The following is a 15,493-nucleotide window of genomic DNA, read 5'->3' on the forward strand; positions in this document are numbered from 1 at the left end:
TCACTTAAGAGTAGGAGGGGTTTTGGCCTGGTGGTTAAGATGTTGTGTAGAATACCTGCATAATACCTGGATGTTATTTGGGAGTACCTGGACTTGAGTGCTGGCTCCATTCCCCATTCTAGCTTCCTGCTATAGTGTTGGCTCCAGCAGGTGGGTCGCTGGCACCTGTGTGAGAGACCCTGCCTGACTTCACTGCGGCTGGCTTCATCCTGGTGCAGTGCCAGGTGGTCCAGCATTTTCAGAGTAGACCAGGAGATGGGAGTTCTGTCTCCCTCTCTGTGTCTCTGTTTCTGGAAGAAACAAATGGAAAAATCCTCAATATGCAAGATATTTATGTGATAAGCCATTGAAGTGCGAGTTTGAAATGATCGGGAATGGAAGCATTTAAGTGTAGGACTCTGATTCTGGAATGCTTGCATAGATGTTGTTATTGGGCATTCTAAATCACAAATCCAAAATTGTAAATGTTCTGAAATTTAAATCTTTTTGACTGTTTTATCTTCCAGAAATAGACTCAGAATTTGGAGCTTTTGGATGTTGGATTTTGGCATTGGGAATGTTCAGCCTGTAGGAGGATATGATGTTTCTATTTGATTTGTCTGTTTCAGGGCTCATGTCTTAACTGGTGCTTAAGGCTTCCTGTGACATTCTTGGGGGAAAGGGTGGTGGGATTAGTCATTTGAATGGAAAGACTGAAGAAAAAGGAGAGCTAGATCTTACACCTGCTGTTCACGTCTGCAAATGGACACACATCCAGGAATGGGCCCGACCAAAGCCAGGAGCCTTAATTGAGTCTCCTACATGGGCTCTGGTGCACAGGTTCTTGGGCCATCTTAGATTGCTTTTCTCCAGTGCTGTAGCAGGAAGCTGAATGGAAGCCGAGCAGCTGGGCACTCAATCCAGGGCTCAGAGAGATGCTGAGGACTAAGGTGGCAGCCTGTCCCGCTGCACCTTTGCCATCCTTCTTCATTTGTAGCCGCAGCCTGAACTTGTGTGTGAGAACTGTTCTCATCTGTGTCCACTAGACAGAATGCCAGCCAGCCAGTCTGCGTGGACACCACCTCTTGGGGTTCTTTTTTAACCTCTGTGTCAAAGTGACCCCTTAGAATGCTTGCATTGCCTCTGTGCGCTTCAGGATCTTTGCATCTCTGTCAACCCTGACCAGCTCAAGCGTCTGGAAGGTGGTTTCATGTTTTTGTCTGTTGTGTCTCAGAGCCTACTGTATCCTTTGTGTAGTAGTAGTCCAGTCGAGTAGGCTGGTGCTAAGTCAGTGTTTAAGTTAATAAACAAATATCAGAGATTGCTGGCCGTGGAAGACAAGAAAGATCAGTGCTAAATACGAGGCCCATAGTCTTGACAGTGGGAGTTCCAAGGGTGCATCGATTTCCCTCAGCTGGAATGCTGGGGAAAGACTTGACTAAGCAGCTGGGACTGAGTGAGGCATGTTTGGAATTTCTATAAACGAGATGGAGGCGTGGTGCAGGCTGTTGACTTGTGCTTTCTGCATTGTGATGTTTCATGCCTGTCCTCCTGGTTCATTTTCCTTCAAGATTTGTTTCAGTTTCCTCAAGAGGGGGAACATTTAGGAAAAATCACGATAAACTCATAATCAAGAGTTTGAAGTCATCGGAGTGTTTGGACATGCAAAGTTAAAATGTCAGAATTTTGTGGATTGCTTTGCTGAATGCTTTCTTTCCCCCTTCTGGCTTTTCTGTAGATGCCCCTTAATCTGTCAAATGCCGTGGCAACAGCCCGCCAGCTGCTCGCGTACACCGTGGAGGCGGCCAACTTCTCCGACAAGATGGATGTGATATTCGTGGCTGAAATGATCGAAAAATTTGGACGATTTACCAAAGAGGAAAAATCAAAAGAGGTATTTTTCAAAGTTCAGGTTTGTAGCATACAGTGAAAACCAGTGGAGATGGGGCAGATGGAAGCTGTACTTTTTGAAGCCTGTTTACGTGGGCCACTTTTGAAAGTTACACACTTTTGAGCTGGTAAACTGTTCCTGGGCAGTTTTTGCTGTGGCCAGGAGAGTGACCTGTATGAAGTTGGCAGGTGGAAGTGAATAGTCAGCTCTCAGACGTGAAGGCACCGTGATGAGCAGAGCCCAGACTGACCCCGTTGCTCACCACAGGCCTTCTGGGACTTCTGGGACTTGGCCTGTCCTCATGGCCTTGTGCCTGTCCTTTTTGATGTCACCCAGGTTTTGTGGCAGTTTGCCTAAATGCTTTTGTAGTTAATGGAGAAGTAAGAGACTGGTGAGGAACTTTAATGTTCCAAATAATTGGAAATGCAAGTTGGTGACTGTATTTTAACAAGGCCACATTCAAACTACAATATGCTTGTCCTAATAACCCAAAGGGGAAAAAAGAAACAGCACTGACCCTTTTTAGAACGTAGGAGCTGCAACTAAACAGTGTTTTTCCCAGTTCTTAGGAGCCCAAATGAATGTGTTTGCCTAAGAGTTTTGAGCTATGTGAGACCATGATGAATTCTGTTTCTTCTGCGATTCAGAAACTTACGCAGCAATGAATTTTGCTGGAAGAGGGAACCACTGCAAATGATAAACTGAAGGCCAGTAGAAATTAATTGGTTTGTCCTAAGTTAGCAAGGCTAAGCCCAGGGCTCAGGCAGCCTTCTTGGCATTATTACACAGGAGAGTCATTGTGTAGTATCACACTGACCTGGGGTATGCTGCCCTGGCTTCCACTGCTCGGGGAAACACACTGGGCTAAACAACATCTGTAGCTTATGTAAAACATCTCAGGTTCTTTAAGACTGCTGCCAGATAAATAAAATACTTAGCTTCCCTAATTCATTTAAACAAGAATTTAAAATTTTTTTTTTTTCCCCTAGAGTGTCTCTTAGTCTTGTGGTTTGATAAAATGTTTTGGAAATGTCTGAGTGCATCCCGGACACTGAATGTGGTGGAGGCAGTCACTAAAGGCAGGAAAAAGAGATGTGTATGTCGGTGGACACAGGCTCGTGGGCCACCTGACATTGAGAAGTCATCTCAGGATTGTTAGTTGAGCTTCACATACCATGATTTTCTGGCTGCTTACTGTGTCCCTGCTCTGCGGTACACTTCCTGGCTCTGGGGGAAGCCGTTTGGATTCTGGCTCTGTGTGTGGTTGCTCATCACAGGATAGGGGGCCTGTGTAATTAGTAGCTGTTTCTGGAAGGAGGATGTTTCCAGCTAGGAAAATAATTGTCATGGCGTTTGGAATGTAAGCATTGAGAAGATTTGGCCGGTCACGATACCCGTTTCTTCCTGTGCTGCTCTGGTTTGCTATGGGAAACTTGCGGAGCTCTTCCCCGCGTGTGAAGAGCAGTGCGGTGCCCGGGGCAGTGCCCTGGTTTGCCAGCTGTGAGTAGTGATGTCTGTAGGTGGAAGCGCTCCCCTCCAGCGAGGCCTGCAAGCAGACACGTGTGCGTGGGCCCTTCCTTGATTTTCAAACCAGGTGACATTTGCCTTGTGTGTCCTGGAAAATTCACGTATGAAAGCAAGAAGATACAAATGAAATGATTTTGCAAAGCAGTTACAATTATGGGGTTATGACATTTAACTTCTTTACAATTCCAAAACCCAAGAAATCTTAAAAAAAAACAAAAAACTCAAATGCTTTAGTTACTTGTCTAAAACATCTTTTGAAGGAGTTTGGCGTTGCCTTCACATACCGTGGCCAAATAATGGCTATCTCTGGCAAGAAGAAACAGAAGCTTCCTCAGGATAGCAAGGTGCATGTCCTGGTGGAGGGACAACGTTTGGGACTGAGTGATGAAGGTGTGAACCTAATAGTGCGTTGCTGCGTGTGGTGCCAGGGTTCACATCCTGTGCCTAGTCTCCGCTGTTTATTACTGTAGTGAAAATACATCCTGAGGTTGAAGGGCTTCACTTTTTCTTCTGTTAAATTCCAGAGACAGATGCACAGACATGGCGAGCTCTTGTCTGCAGAGTCATGCCCCATATGTCTGCCCTTCCCGGACAGCACCTTGGAGTCTGTCCTAGATGTTTATCAATTGTAAACTTGCCCCACCGTCACTTGTAGGGTGTGTCAGAAAGCACTGCTCAGCATCCACCTGCCCTTAGTGTTGGACTGTGTAGGTCTGAGATAAGAGTGTAAAATTTATATTTCTACACATTTCCAGGGGATGCTGGACAGTGTGTCCGGTGTAGTTGTCCAGAACTGCGGCCTCTTATCATTTCTTATCTTTGTATTCAAGGAAAAATTTTTTTCCTTTATCTTAGCTTAGCTTTTAGAAATTCTCAAGTTTGGAGATAGGGGGAGGGATACAGATAACTTAGATTCCCAGTGGGTCATTTCTCACCTGCAATCAGTGACCCAGAGCTGAGCTGAAGATAAAGCCAGGAGGCAGGGTCACTATCCCAGTCTCCCATGCGGGTGGTGATCCCTACCCACTGCCTTGTACGATCTGTGTTAGTAAGAAGTAAGTCAGGCACTGCAGCTAGACATTGAACCTAAGTACAAGGATGTACGGTATGGACATCTTATCTGTTACCGTAAACGCCTACCCTTTGTTTAGGTTTTTAAGGACCTCTTATTGCAAAAGAGTCATTATACAAAAATGCTAAGAGACAATCATAAAGCCTGATTTAACTTAGACTCAACATCAATGGTGTTGATATCATGTTTGAACAACATGCCAATTCTTGAATTTCTCCTTGTCTCATTGGCTATTCCAGGGCTTCCTGCCCTGCCCAAACACAACTGAAATTCTTCCTTTCTTAGTTAATAAAGGCTGATATTCCTTGACACCTGTATTTAAAAATGCAGAGTGTAGGAGAAGCATAGATCGCTCATGAGATGACTCTTGGTTATTTTTTTTCCTTCCTAATTTATCATTTTTTACCTTTGAGTATGTTTACTGGATTCCTGGTCCCATTTTATGGGTGAGCAGACTGACAGAGATGTTAACTGATTTGTTGCAGCGATGTCTCCCATCGAAGTGTTTAAGATTTTACCTATACACGTGAAAGATTGAGTGATGGACAGGGAGAGAGAGAGAGAGAGAGGGAGAACCTCCTCCTATTGGTTCACTTCCTAAGTTCCCGTAACAACTAGGGGAACCTAGCTAGGCATCAAAGCTAGGAAGCAGGAACTCCATCTGGGTGTCCTATGCCGTTGGCAGTTACCCAAGTACTGGGGCCATCCTCTATGACTTGCCCAGCATGTTGAAAGGAAGCTGGATCAGAAGCGGGTGAGACTCGATCCTAGCCCCTCTGATACGGCATGCAGAGGGTGTCTCCAGTGGTGGCTTAATGTGCTGTGCAGCAGTGTTGGGTGTTAGGAGTATTTCACTCCAGGGCACATAAATGTTCTCCCTTCAGATTTAAGCGTCAGACTTCCGTATTGAAATTAAATATAAAATTTAGTGTGTATATAATTTTGTTTAATATGATGACATTAGAAGTTCATTAAGGCTATGACTGATGTGACCTAATTTTGATCAAAATTCCAAACGACATGTATTAAGAATAGGAAATGCTGTGTTTCTCACAACCTATGACATTGAGCACTTTGACCGTTATGAAGCTGATGTTTTTTTTTTATCCCATTTGTCTTTGACCAAGTCCATTCGCAGGTGCTTTTTGTTGGTCTAGTGTGACAGGTGCAGAAGCAGGTGCGTCATTCCTTCTGACCCTCTCGTGGCTGCAGTGGCCTTCAGGGAATGAGGCCAAGGAGAACGCTGGGTTTCCTAATGCCGGTCGCACTTTTAAACTGTCTTTGTGGGTCAGATATTAGGAACACCTTTTTAATCCAATGTAATTTTTCAGACACCGTTATCCCCTTGTGTCCTTTCTTGCTACTGTGACAGATTCAGAACTACTTGCGTAACCAAGCAGGAGCATATAGCATTTTATGATTATCGGCTCTAGGGGATGTTTTGGCAACAAATCCCTCTCCTCAGTTCTTAGCCATTTGACAGCAAGTAATGAGAAAAACTGCTTATTCTTTGCTAAGGCAGTCATTCTTGTTAGCTCTGTCTTCTTAGAGGTATTTCTTTTCTTAACGATTGTTAACACCAGTTACATTTCTTTCCTGGCATTATCTTGTGGAGCCAGAACAGTAATTTTTTGGTCATGTAATTATCAGACTTTTTTTTTTTTTTAAGAAGTGATGCCATGTCTAGTAAGCCTTATGTCAGATCCTCCTAAAGTGCATGTGTTTAAACTTTTGAAAACAAAAAGTTAAAGAACAAAGTTAGTTGAAGTTGTACTGGTCTGTAAACACCTTATATATTTCAGTAGGAACCTAGGATGGAATCAAGACTGTGTATTTATCTTTTCAGTTTTGTAGCTAGTGGGAATTTCACTTCTGGTAGAGTGCCTGACTGTTTCTTTTCTTTTAGGTGGCTTGTGTAAAACTGGGAGATAATAAGCATTAATAGGTAAAAGAGAGTTATTCTGGCCACATGTCTGTTGAGTCGACTGTTGGGCAGATTCCGTAATTGCTGTGGTAGGAGTCACCCCCAGGCCTTGTGACTCCAGGAATAAGGTTTCCAGCAGAACAATGTTCAGCCCCGACCAGTGTGTTAATAGGAAAATGTCCACAATGCACCTGTGCCCACAAAAGCATTCGGCATCTACAGAGCTTGTTTATAAACTCTTCTTGATTTTATCGCTGATGGTGTTAGTATTTCAGATTCAAAGGAAGAAACTTCTTAGCAATGTATGTATGAGTCCGTTAAAATAAGGTATTTAGATTGCGTTTCATTACTCTTTGGTGATGGTCTCCCAGCTGACTTCCTTCAGAGCAGTTAACATAATCTAATCAGCCTTGTTAAAATAGATTCCCTTGCTTGCTTTGTATTTTCTTCGTTATGTTAAAAGTTTGAAATTTCTTTCACTGCTATATCTCCATTGCTTAGAACACTATCTGGTTCACATTAACCCTCAATTACTATTGAGCCAATGTATGCTGTCAATGAATAATAATAAAAAATGTAACCAAACATTTGTAAATTATAAGTAAATGAACCATGATGGCATTGGCTCCTGCATTAGGTTTTATACTGGTGGGTAAAGATGTCCCTAAGACATTGTGACTCCCTCCCTTCACATGTTTGCATTGACAGTGAAAGAAGTAATTGTGATGTTGCTGTGGCAAGGACAGCACAGTCAGGAAATTTTTAATTGGATTAGGGTACAAGATTGCTTTGCAAAGGGGGAGAGGCAAATTTTATTGAGTGTGTGCATTGGTTCTATTTATATAGGAACACAGTCACTTACCATTTCTTCTAGACCTTGGCTTTCAAGAGAGGTTTTTTGGGGAATTGAAAATTTTTAAAGAATTCAAGTAGCAAGTCTCTGCATTTTTAGTATCTGCCATGTATCAGGCAGGAACCTTATAATGGTTTTAGGATCCTTGTATTTATGGAGATCTCTTTGCACAAAGTTTAGTAAAAGGAATACTGTTAGTATTGATTCTGCAAATCAAGGCCATACAGGAACAGAGAGAAGCCGTGTCTGGTGTCTGGCCCAGGTCGTGGTGCGCAGCATCGAGAGTTCTGGTCTTCAGCTGTGTGGTTGCATCACTGTATGTTTTAGGGTTAGGATGGGATGGGATGTCAGCAGGCCTGCCTTCTTTGTAGAGTGACCCCTGCATGGACTGAACTTTTGCCAGGCTCCTCTTGGCCCTTTTAATTCCACTTTCTGTGAAGCATACTAGGCGCCAGACAGGATTGAGTTTCTCTGCTGGGACCTTCTGGTCTGATCAAAACATGCCTGTGGGGACAGCCTTTACTCTCTGTTGTGGCTGGGGCTTCCTGCCTTTGATGCTTGCTTGTTGGTTAGAGGACCAGTCGCTGTATAAATCCTCTGATCCCACCTCTGGAATGTGTTTTGTTCTTTCTACCACAGATCTCCTCTGTGAGTTTTTTTCTTCTATACAAACCATTTGGACACCAGTGTGTCTGCTTAACCTGGGACATCTCAGTGGATTTCTCTGAGCTGGGATATGCAAGTAACATTAAAACAAGAGTTCAGTTTTACGAGAATTGCCCGACAGGTGTTTTCATCTATATTTTACAAAGTGAGCTAATGAAAAGAATCCCCTAAATGAACAAGTGAAAGCATCAGTGGAAAAGTGAGCGCCTCTTAGGTGCCATTTGTTTCACGGCACTGGACCTTAAAACGGGCATGGGCTTGGGAGGAGGGAACAAGTACTCCAGTTGACACAGAGGAGACCACATGCACAAAGTGACGGAGCTGTGGGGTTGCACAGCGCAAATGGGAGGCCAGCGGTACTGGGATACATGTAGGATTTTGACTGACAGGAGACAAAGAGATGTATTTTTAATAATAGAGTTTGATTTTAAAAGAAATGCTTATCAATGCTTTTCCGGACCACAGAGATCTTTATATTCTGGTCTGATGTGACATCTTTTCCTGCTGCTTAGGTTAGTCTAATTGCCTTTTCTGTTCCTTAATTTGTGCTGTCACTGGGCAGCCTTTTCACAAGTGATGAGGTGGCTACTCAGGAACACTGTTGTGAGTTAAATACTATGAATTAGATAAAATTGTCTTAATTGAAGGTGGCATTTATGTCTGAAGATGCTTAAATGAGAATCCTGTTGGGGATTCATGTGATAATTTAGACTGAAGGCCAATTTCATTGTTTCTGTAGGATTTGGGTTCTGTAAAACAGCACACGTTGGTTTTAACAATCTTTGTCTTTTCTCCTGCTAGCTAGGTGACGTGATGGTTGACATTGCAAGTAACATCATGTTGGCTGATGAGCGTGTCCTGTGGCTGGCACAGAGGGAAGCTAAAGCCTGCAGTAGAATTGTTCAGTGTCTGCAGCGCATTGCCACATACCGGCTGGCCAATGGGGCTCATGTTTATTCAACAGTGAGTGTCACATTATCATACGCATCTCAGGAAAAAACCTCATTTAAAGCAACTGTAATCCAAATGAGTGAAGTCTCTTTCCTGTGGTGGGATGGATATGTTCTGTTACTGCTGACGAGCACTGGATGGCTTTCATCAAAACATTGGAAAAGTTTTTCGATTTTGAGTGCCGTTTTCTTGGGAACTTGAAAGTGCTTTCTTACTGTGTGGAGTGGTTATCAGCCACCTCACCCTCTGAAACGCCTTCTGTGAGAGCAGTGAGGGGCTGGGGTACTGTCCTGCTTGCACATATGGCCCATCCGAGCTAATGTTCCGCCTTGGGCCCTCAGGAATGCTCTGAGACTGCTTGGCTTTCTGCCCAGGCTTTAGTCTCTAAAGAGATCAGGGATGCCCACTTGCGCCTGCGGAGTTACTGGCATTTTCAGTCAGTGCCACTCATGGGATTGTGAGTTGTTCATGTATAATCATCCAATCAGCTAGTTTTCAATTTTGCTGATGGTGAATTGGATTATTCCTATCTTCGTGTACTATTTAATTTTTCCTCTAAAAATGCAGTCGGTTTGCAAATACTGTGTTATTCTATTACCAATATTATCTAACAGTTGTTTTTGTGTTCAAATTATTTGAAGTGGTTCTGGCAGAAGAGTATTCTCTGCTTACACCTTTGCCTTTATACAGCTCATGATTTTTTTTCCCGCTGACTTCTGAAATTTTTTTTGTTAGACCGTGTTTTATTGTTTTGATTTTTAGCATTGCTTTTCTGAATAGTAAATAAAATGAAAGCCTAGCATTTCTGCGGTTTTTCCTCACAGATGAAAATTATGTGACTGTGTTTGTCATTTTCGTGGTGGTCCTTGGTTCTGTCTGGCTGCTCTGACCTTTTTAAAATCTCATCCTTGAGTCTTGCTTTTTATGTGTGCAGCTGGAGAAATTCTTTAAATAATGGGATCAAATTCTATGTATTTCCTGTATTTTAGTTTTAAAGTATATCATGATGCTTTCACCCTCCCTCCTCCTTCCTTTCTTATTTCCTTTTAATTTTTACAATGACATGCCTTCAATTTAGTTTGTAATCGCAAGTCTAACCCTCTGATGTTATGGACATGGGCTGCAACAATAGTCGGATGTGAAGCAGAGATGATTCTGGGACTTGCAGGGTGTAAGAAAGGTCATAGTGAGTATTTACATGCCACTTGAAAAAAGTTACACATCTGCCTCTTTAAAGGTGGGGCAGCTTCAGAGAAATGAATCCCTGAGTGTTGGGCCTGATTATTTCTTCTTAGGATCCCTTTTGTTGGCGCACTGGTTGGAGCAAGTAAGATCCATCTTAGAACTCTCGGATCCCGTGTCAGAATGCCAAGGTTCCTGTCAAAGCTCTGCTTCTGGTTGCAGCTTCCTGCTGATTAGTACCCTGGCCGTCCAAGCTCACCTGGGCAGCAAGTGACGGGGCCCAAGTGTTTGAAGCCCTTCTACTGTGGGGAGATCCAGATGGAACTTGTTACCTGGTTGACCATAGGGAGATCCAGATGGAACTCGTTACCTGATTGGCCTGGCCTAGGCCTGGCTCTTGTCCTTATCTGGGGAGTCAACCAGTAAATGAAAGAACTCTGCCTTTCAAATAAATAAAAATTTTAAAAGTAAGATTCTATAAAATATTAGGATATACTTTATTTCTAAATAAAATCTAAATGCAAGACTTCAGAGAGTATAATATCTGAGACAAAAGTGGGTGCATAGATTTCTTAATCTAAGAAAGTTTAGGAACTGCTAATTGTGTTCTAATGATATATAAGGGTTCTTCAAAGCAGTAGGAAAATGGGATTAGATTTTGGGTGCAGAAATTTTTGAAATCTATGGGTATTTGTGGGAGGGCCTTCATGTTAACTGTAGCAGACGCCCATCATGAGAAATCTATTTGTTGATTTCAAAATAGTTTCCATCAAAGTAAGCCTAGATTTCATTTTTGTTAAACTTTTTAGAATACCCTTATATGGTAGTTTTTGAAAAAACATAAAGAGGACACTGTCATCGTCTGGTACTGAGAAGGGTGGCTTGCCTATATGATTGTGCATCATCTGTCCCCCTTACAGCCAGCCCTGCCACCTCCCTGAGTGTGAAGGAGTGGCGCACCAGCTTCGCAGTTCTTGTGCCCTCTTGGGCTGGGTCTGCCACTTGAAAGGATTGCAGCCCTCTCCACGTGTGTCCCGGAGACCAAGTATTTAACATTTGAGTAAATCTCTTAGCTCAGCAGGTATCATCTTTTGTCAGGTGATTTTTCAGAACCAATTTGCTCTTTCGAATCTGTTCATTTCTTGCTCTTTGAACCTTGCATACCACTCCTCGTTCCTTTTCCAGGAGAGGGGAAAAAAAAAAAGAAAAACAAAGTTTTGGAGTGAGTATCAGGTTTTTGTTCATGGTGTTAGTGTAGGGAGTTAGCTTTGCCTCCTAGAAAAGGGAAAAGAGATATGGCCTGAGCTTGAACAAGGTTACCTTTTAAGTGTGTTTCCCAAAACCTTATACTTCCTTTTCATTATTCCTGTAAGATGATTATTATGGTGAAGCCTGGGAATTGGTGAGAATACATTGTTATAATACAAAAATTGTTACAATACAAAATTTCTGCTTTTAACTTGTAGTATCCTGTAAAGTGCTTTCCAAATTTTGTTCTTATTTGTGCGAACAATAGAGACACATACAGACATAGAAACTTCCTCTCTTTTGGCTCACTGCTAAAATGCTTGCAGTGACTGGGCAGGGCCAGGGTTGGAAATGGGACCCAGGAACTCAGCCCAGATCTCCTACATAGGTAGCAGGAACTGAATGACTCGGATCACTACCCATGGTTCCTAGAGTCTATTAGAAGGAAGCTGGAGTCAGGAACTGGAGTTGGGTGTTTGAATCTAGGTACCCCAGGACAAGAGGTGTGCGTCTTATCTGTCAAGCTAAATGCCTGCCCTCCTGTCTGCTCTCAAGTTATTTTCACTTTATGTCTGATTTATACCTGATCTTGCTTACTTTGTGCCTTGTTCTTTTTCTTGGCTCTGCCCATTCTCTGTACTGTGTTTTTATTTGGTAAGAGTTTGGGTTTTCTGATTCGGCTTACATGTGCAGTATCTTATGTTTGGAAAGTCTTTTCTCTTGATACTATAAATCTTTTGTAACTGCTGTTTGGTTAACTTTTGAAGTACTCACCCAATATTGCTCTGGAAGCCTATGTCATCAAGGCTGCTGGCTTCACGGGGGTGACCTGCACCGTGTTCCAGAAAGTGGCCTCCTCTGACCGCGCAGGACTGTCGGATTATGGCAGGCGAGATCCCGACGGAAACCTGGACAAGCAGCTGAGCTTTAAGTGCAATGTGTCAAATACGTTTTCCAGCCTCGCCCTGAAGGTGGGTTGCATTCTTTCGTCTTTTAAGACTGTTTACAGTGCAGTTAGAATGCCTAAAATGTTTTGCTTTGCAGAATAACTTTATTGAAGGTGCTTTTTGAGGAAGGAGAATGCAGAATTTTACTGGGAATTTGCTGTTGTTTTAAAGAAAGTTCACACCAAGGAAGGGCCCCTTTGAGACTTTAATGCACCTTGGATGTTTCTTACCTGGGAATTATCTTTCTCTACCCCCAAAAGGCCAAATGTTACATTCTAGGATGGTGTGGTATAAATTAATGTTGCAGATTAATAGGCTTTCCTTGAGACCCCAAAGTTTGTTTTGCTCCTGAATTTAAGATAAGAGACTGTTTTCACTAGTCTGAGTTTGTGGTGGAGCCCTTGGCACTGTACCAACTACACCTGGTGGAGTCTGCTCTGTGTTTAATTAGGGTATACCAAGCTGTGTAGATGTGTGATATATATTCACAAATCTGTGTTTTGTGAGACAAAGAATGATGAAAGTGTTTTCATTGATTTTTTTTTTAGCTATTTTTTGAAAAGTCAGATTTACAGAAGGAAGGAGAGACAGAGAAAGATTCTATATCTGCTGATTCGCTCCCCAAGTGGCCGCAATGGCCAGAACTGAACCGATCTGAAGCCAGGGGCTAGGAGCCTCTTCCAGGTCTCCCACACAGGAGCAGGTTCCCAAAGCCTTGGGCTAGCCTGCACTGCCCTCCCAGGCCACAAGGAGGGAGCTAGAATGGAAGTGGAGCAGCTGGCATATGAACTGGCACCCATATGGGACCCCAGCGTGTGCACAGCAAGTGCTTTAGGCACTAGGCTTTCATGCTGGGCCTCGTTTTCATTGATTTTTAAAGTTGGAGGTGCAGTTATGTTTCAGTAAAACTCATCGAAGCAAGCAGTAGAGGCACAGCTCCTGCACCCTTATGGAGCTGTGTCTGTACCACTCTGAGTAACTTTATAGTCCTATCTGTGCTTTTGGCTTGTTGCAGAATGACAATGCAAATGGTAGCCGAGTCGTTTCTAATGGTTGGGTAATACAGTGGTCACACAGCTGCTGGCTGTGCTGATACCTTGCTGACAATAAATACGGAATGAATAAGTGATGAAACTAATGTGTTTTGTCATACTTTACCCTGGTGACCTGCATAAAATGAGCCAGTTTGCTAAATTTAGGTATATCGCAACTGACAGGGACAGTCTAAACTAGGTCAGAATGCCTGATAATGAGATTCAGAAGAAATCTGGCAAGTTGTCCATTATGTTTGGCCCTATGGGAGTAGTGCTTACCTGTACCCAACCATGGCACTGCTCTGCTCTGGTCAACTTTCATGTTTGTGCATCTTGCTATTACAAACAAACCTCAAAAGACATAGAAACCTGTGAAAGAAAGGCTTGTGTTTTAGGAGTGCTTAAAATTGATGAACCCTTCTGTCTTAGATGATCACGGTAGGTAGAAAGGGATTAAAAATGATGAAGCCCTATATTTCATCAGTTTCACAGCCTGCCCCTCTGGGCGAGGCCAGCGTCTGCCTGCTGAAGTAGAAAGCTTTAGAGGAACACTTGCAGATTTGTCAACTTCATGCTGTTCTACCCTTTTTAGAACATCGTGAGGCCAGAGAGCAAGAACACGTCAAACTATCATTCATGTCTCATAGATGGATATGAATAAAATGAGTGAGAAAAGAACACATCCTTCCCGACTCAGAATTAGTTAAAAAAATTTTTTTAATGTAAGCACCACAAGCTATTCCTTTAGCACCTTAATGGAACTTTCTTTACATTCTAAGCTTGATACTAGAGCATGCACCCCTTGTATTTTAATGCCTTACTGCTGTACCAGCTAGTCAGCCTGAACACTGTGTAATTGATGACACTATTCTTAAACAGGAATGCAGGACAGCAGGGGATGTTAGGCCCCTGCAAGTCTGCTCTTCATGAGCTGTAAATGTCCCACTTGATTTACTGCTTGAGTCTTTCCTCTGTAGTCTCATCACAACCATGTATGGGCACCTATCCTGTATCGCCCCAGCCATGGCAACTTCCTCTCTAGTCTAGCTCTAGAATTATGCTGAGGAATCCATCCTCCTCACACTGTTAATCTACTCAGAGCTGTGCGTGGCCTCCAGCATGTGGTGGGGTTGCCATGCCAGTCAGGGAACCTGCTGAACACCTCACTACCACTTTGCAAGTGTCTGTTCTGCTAGGAAAGCTCTGCTGGGCCTTCTGTTAGAAATGTCATGCTTGTACAGCTTTGTACAAGTTAGCAACTGAGGTCAGTGCCTGTGAGGGTGGGCGTGGGGGGCGGGAGAGAGAGAGAGAGAGAGAGACAGAGAGAGAGAGAACACACCCCTAGGGGCCTCTTGTGGCAATCTCTGATTGTCAGGGCTGTCCTTTCAGGCTGCTCACACTGGGGGCTTTATCTCCATACTGAGCCAAGTGCATGTGGACCTTGTCCATGTCCTGATGGATACGTTCTCTCTGTCCAGAAACACCTGTCAGGTGGCTTTGTCCTTTGGCATCACTGTCATTTGCTGCGTCTCGACCTTCCTTCTCCAACTTACTCTCCAGTGACAATCCCCTTGGTGCTTTTTCAACCACCTGGTCGTTCTTAGGCTGGACTGGTACTGCTTCTTGGGCCTGAAATCCCAGCTCATTCCCTGCCAACCCCAGCTGCTCGATTTCACCTAGCAGAAATCACCTCCATGAAACCCTTCCCGACACTATCCTGTCAGTCCTCCCTCCCACTCATGTTACCTTTACCTCATCATGTTCTATTCATCTCTTTCTTTTTCTGAAAGATCTGTTTATTTGAAAGAATCACCAAGAAAAAGGGAATGTCAGAGAGAACTTGCATGCACTGGTTCGCTCTCGCATTGGCAGGGGCTCGGCAGGTGGAAGTCTGGAGCCAGGAACTGAGTCTGCCGCCTGCATGCAGGAGTCTCAAGTGCTTGCACCATCTGCCACCACCTTGCTGCATGAGGAAACAGGGAGCTGGCTGGGACGTGCAGGAGCCAGTGCTCTAGCTGGAGCTTGCATGGGACGTGGAGCAGCCGGTGCTCTAGCTGGAGCTGGCTGGGACGTGGAGCAGCCGGTGCTCTAGCTGGAGCTGGCTGGGACGTGGAGCAGCCAGTGCTCTAGCTGGGGTTCCTGCTAGATTCCGCAGTTGCTGAAGTCACAGGCTGCTGCCTCACGTGCTGTGCCAGTTGTTGCCTCCTGTCTTTCTTTGT

General features: G+C 43.7%; 1 protein-coding gene across 2 annotated transcripts in view; it reads left to right on the forward strand.

Moving 5' to 3' along the window:
* Window positions 1-15,493, forward strand: part of ADGRA3 (adhesion G protein-coupled receptor A3) — a 111,648-nt gene that overhangs the window by 66,523 nt on the left and 29,632 nt on the right. For both annotated transcript variants that reach the window (XM_058670258.1, XM_058670259.1), the window contains 3 exons: window positions 1,718-1,873; window positions 8,714-8,875; window positions 12,061-12,264. In XM_058670258.1, coding sequence (XP_058526241.1) covers window positions 1,718-1,873; window positions 8,714-8,875; window positions 12,061-12,264 — 522 coding nt within the window. The remainder of the gene's footprint in view (window positions 1-1,717; window positions 1,874-8,713; window positions 8,876-12,060; window positions 12,265-15,493) is intronic.

The sequence above is a fragment of the Ochotona princeps genome, chromosome 11 (assembly GCF_030435755.1).
Source record: "Ochotona princeps isolate mOchPri1 chromosome 11, mOchPri1.hap1, whole genome shotgun sequence".
In the NCBI taxonomy this organism is placed as follows: domain Eukaryota; kingdom Metazoa; phylum Chordata; class Mammalia; order Lagomorpha; family Ochotonidae; genus Ochotona; species Ochotona princeps.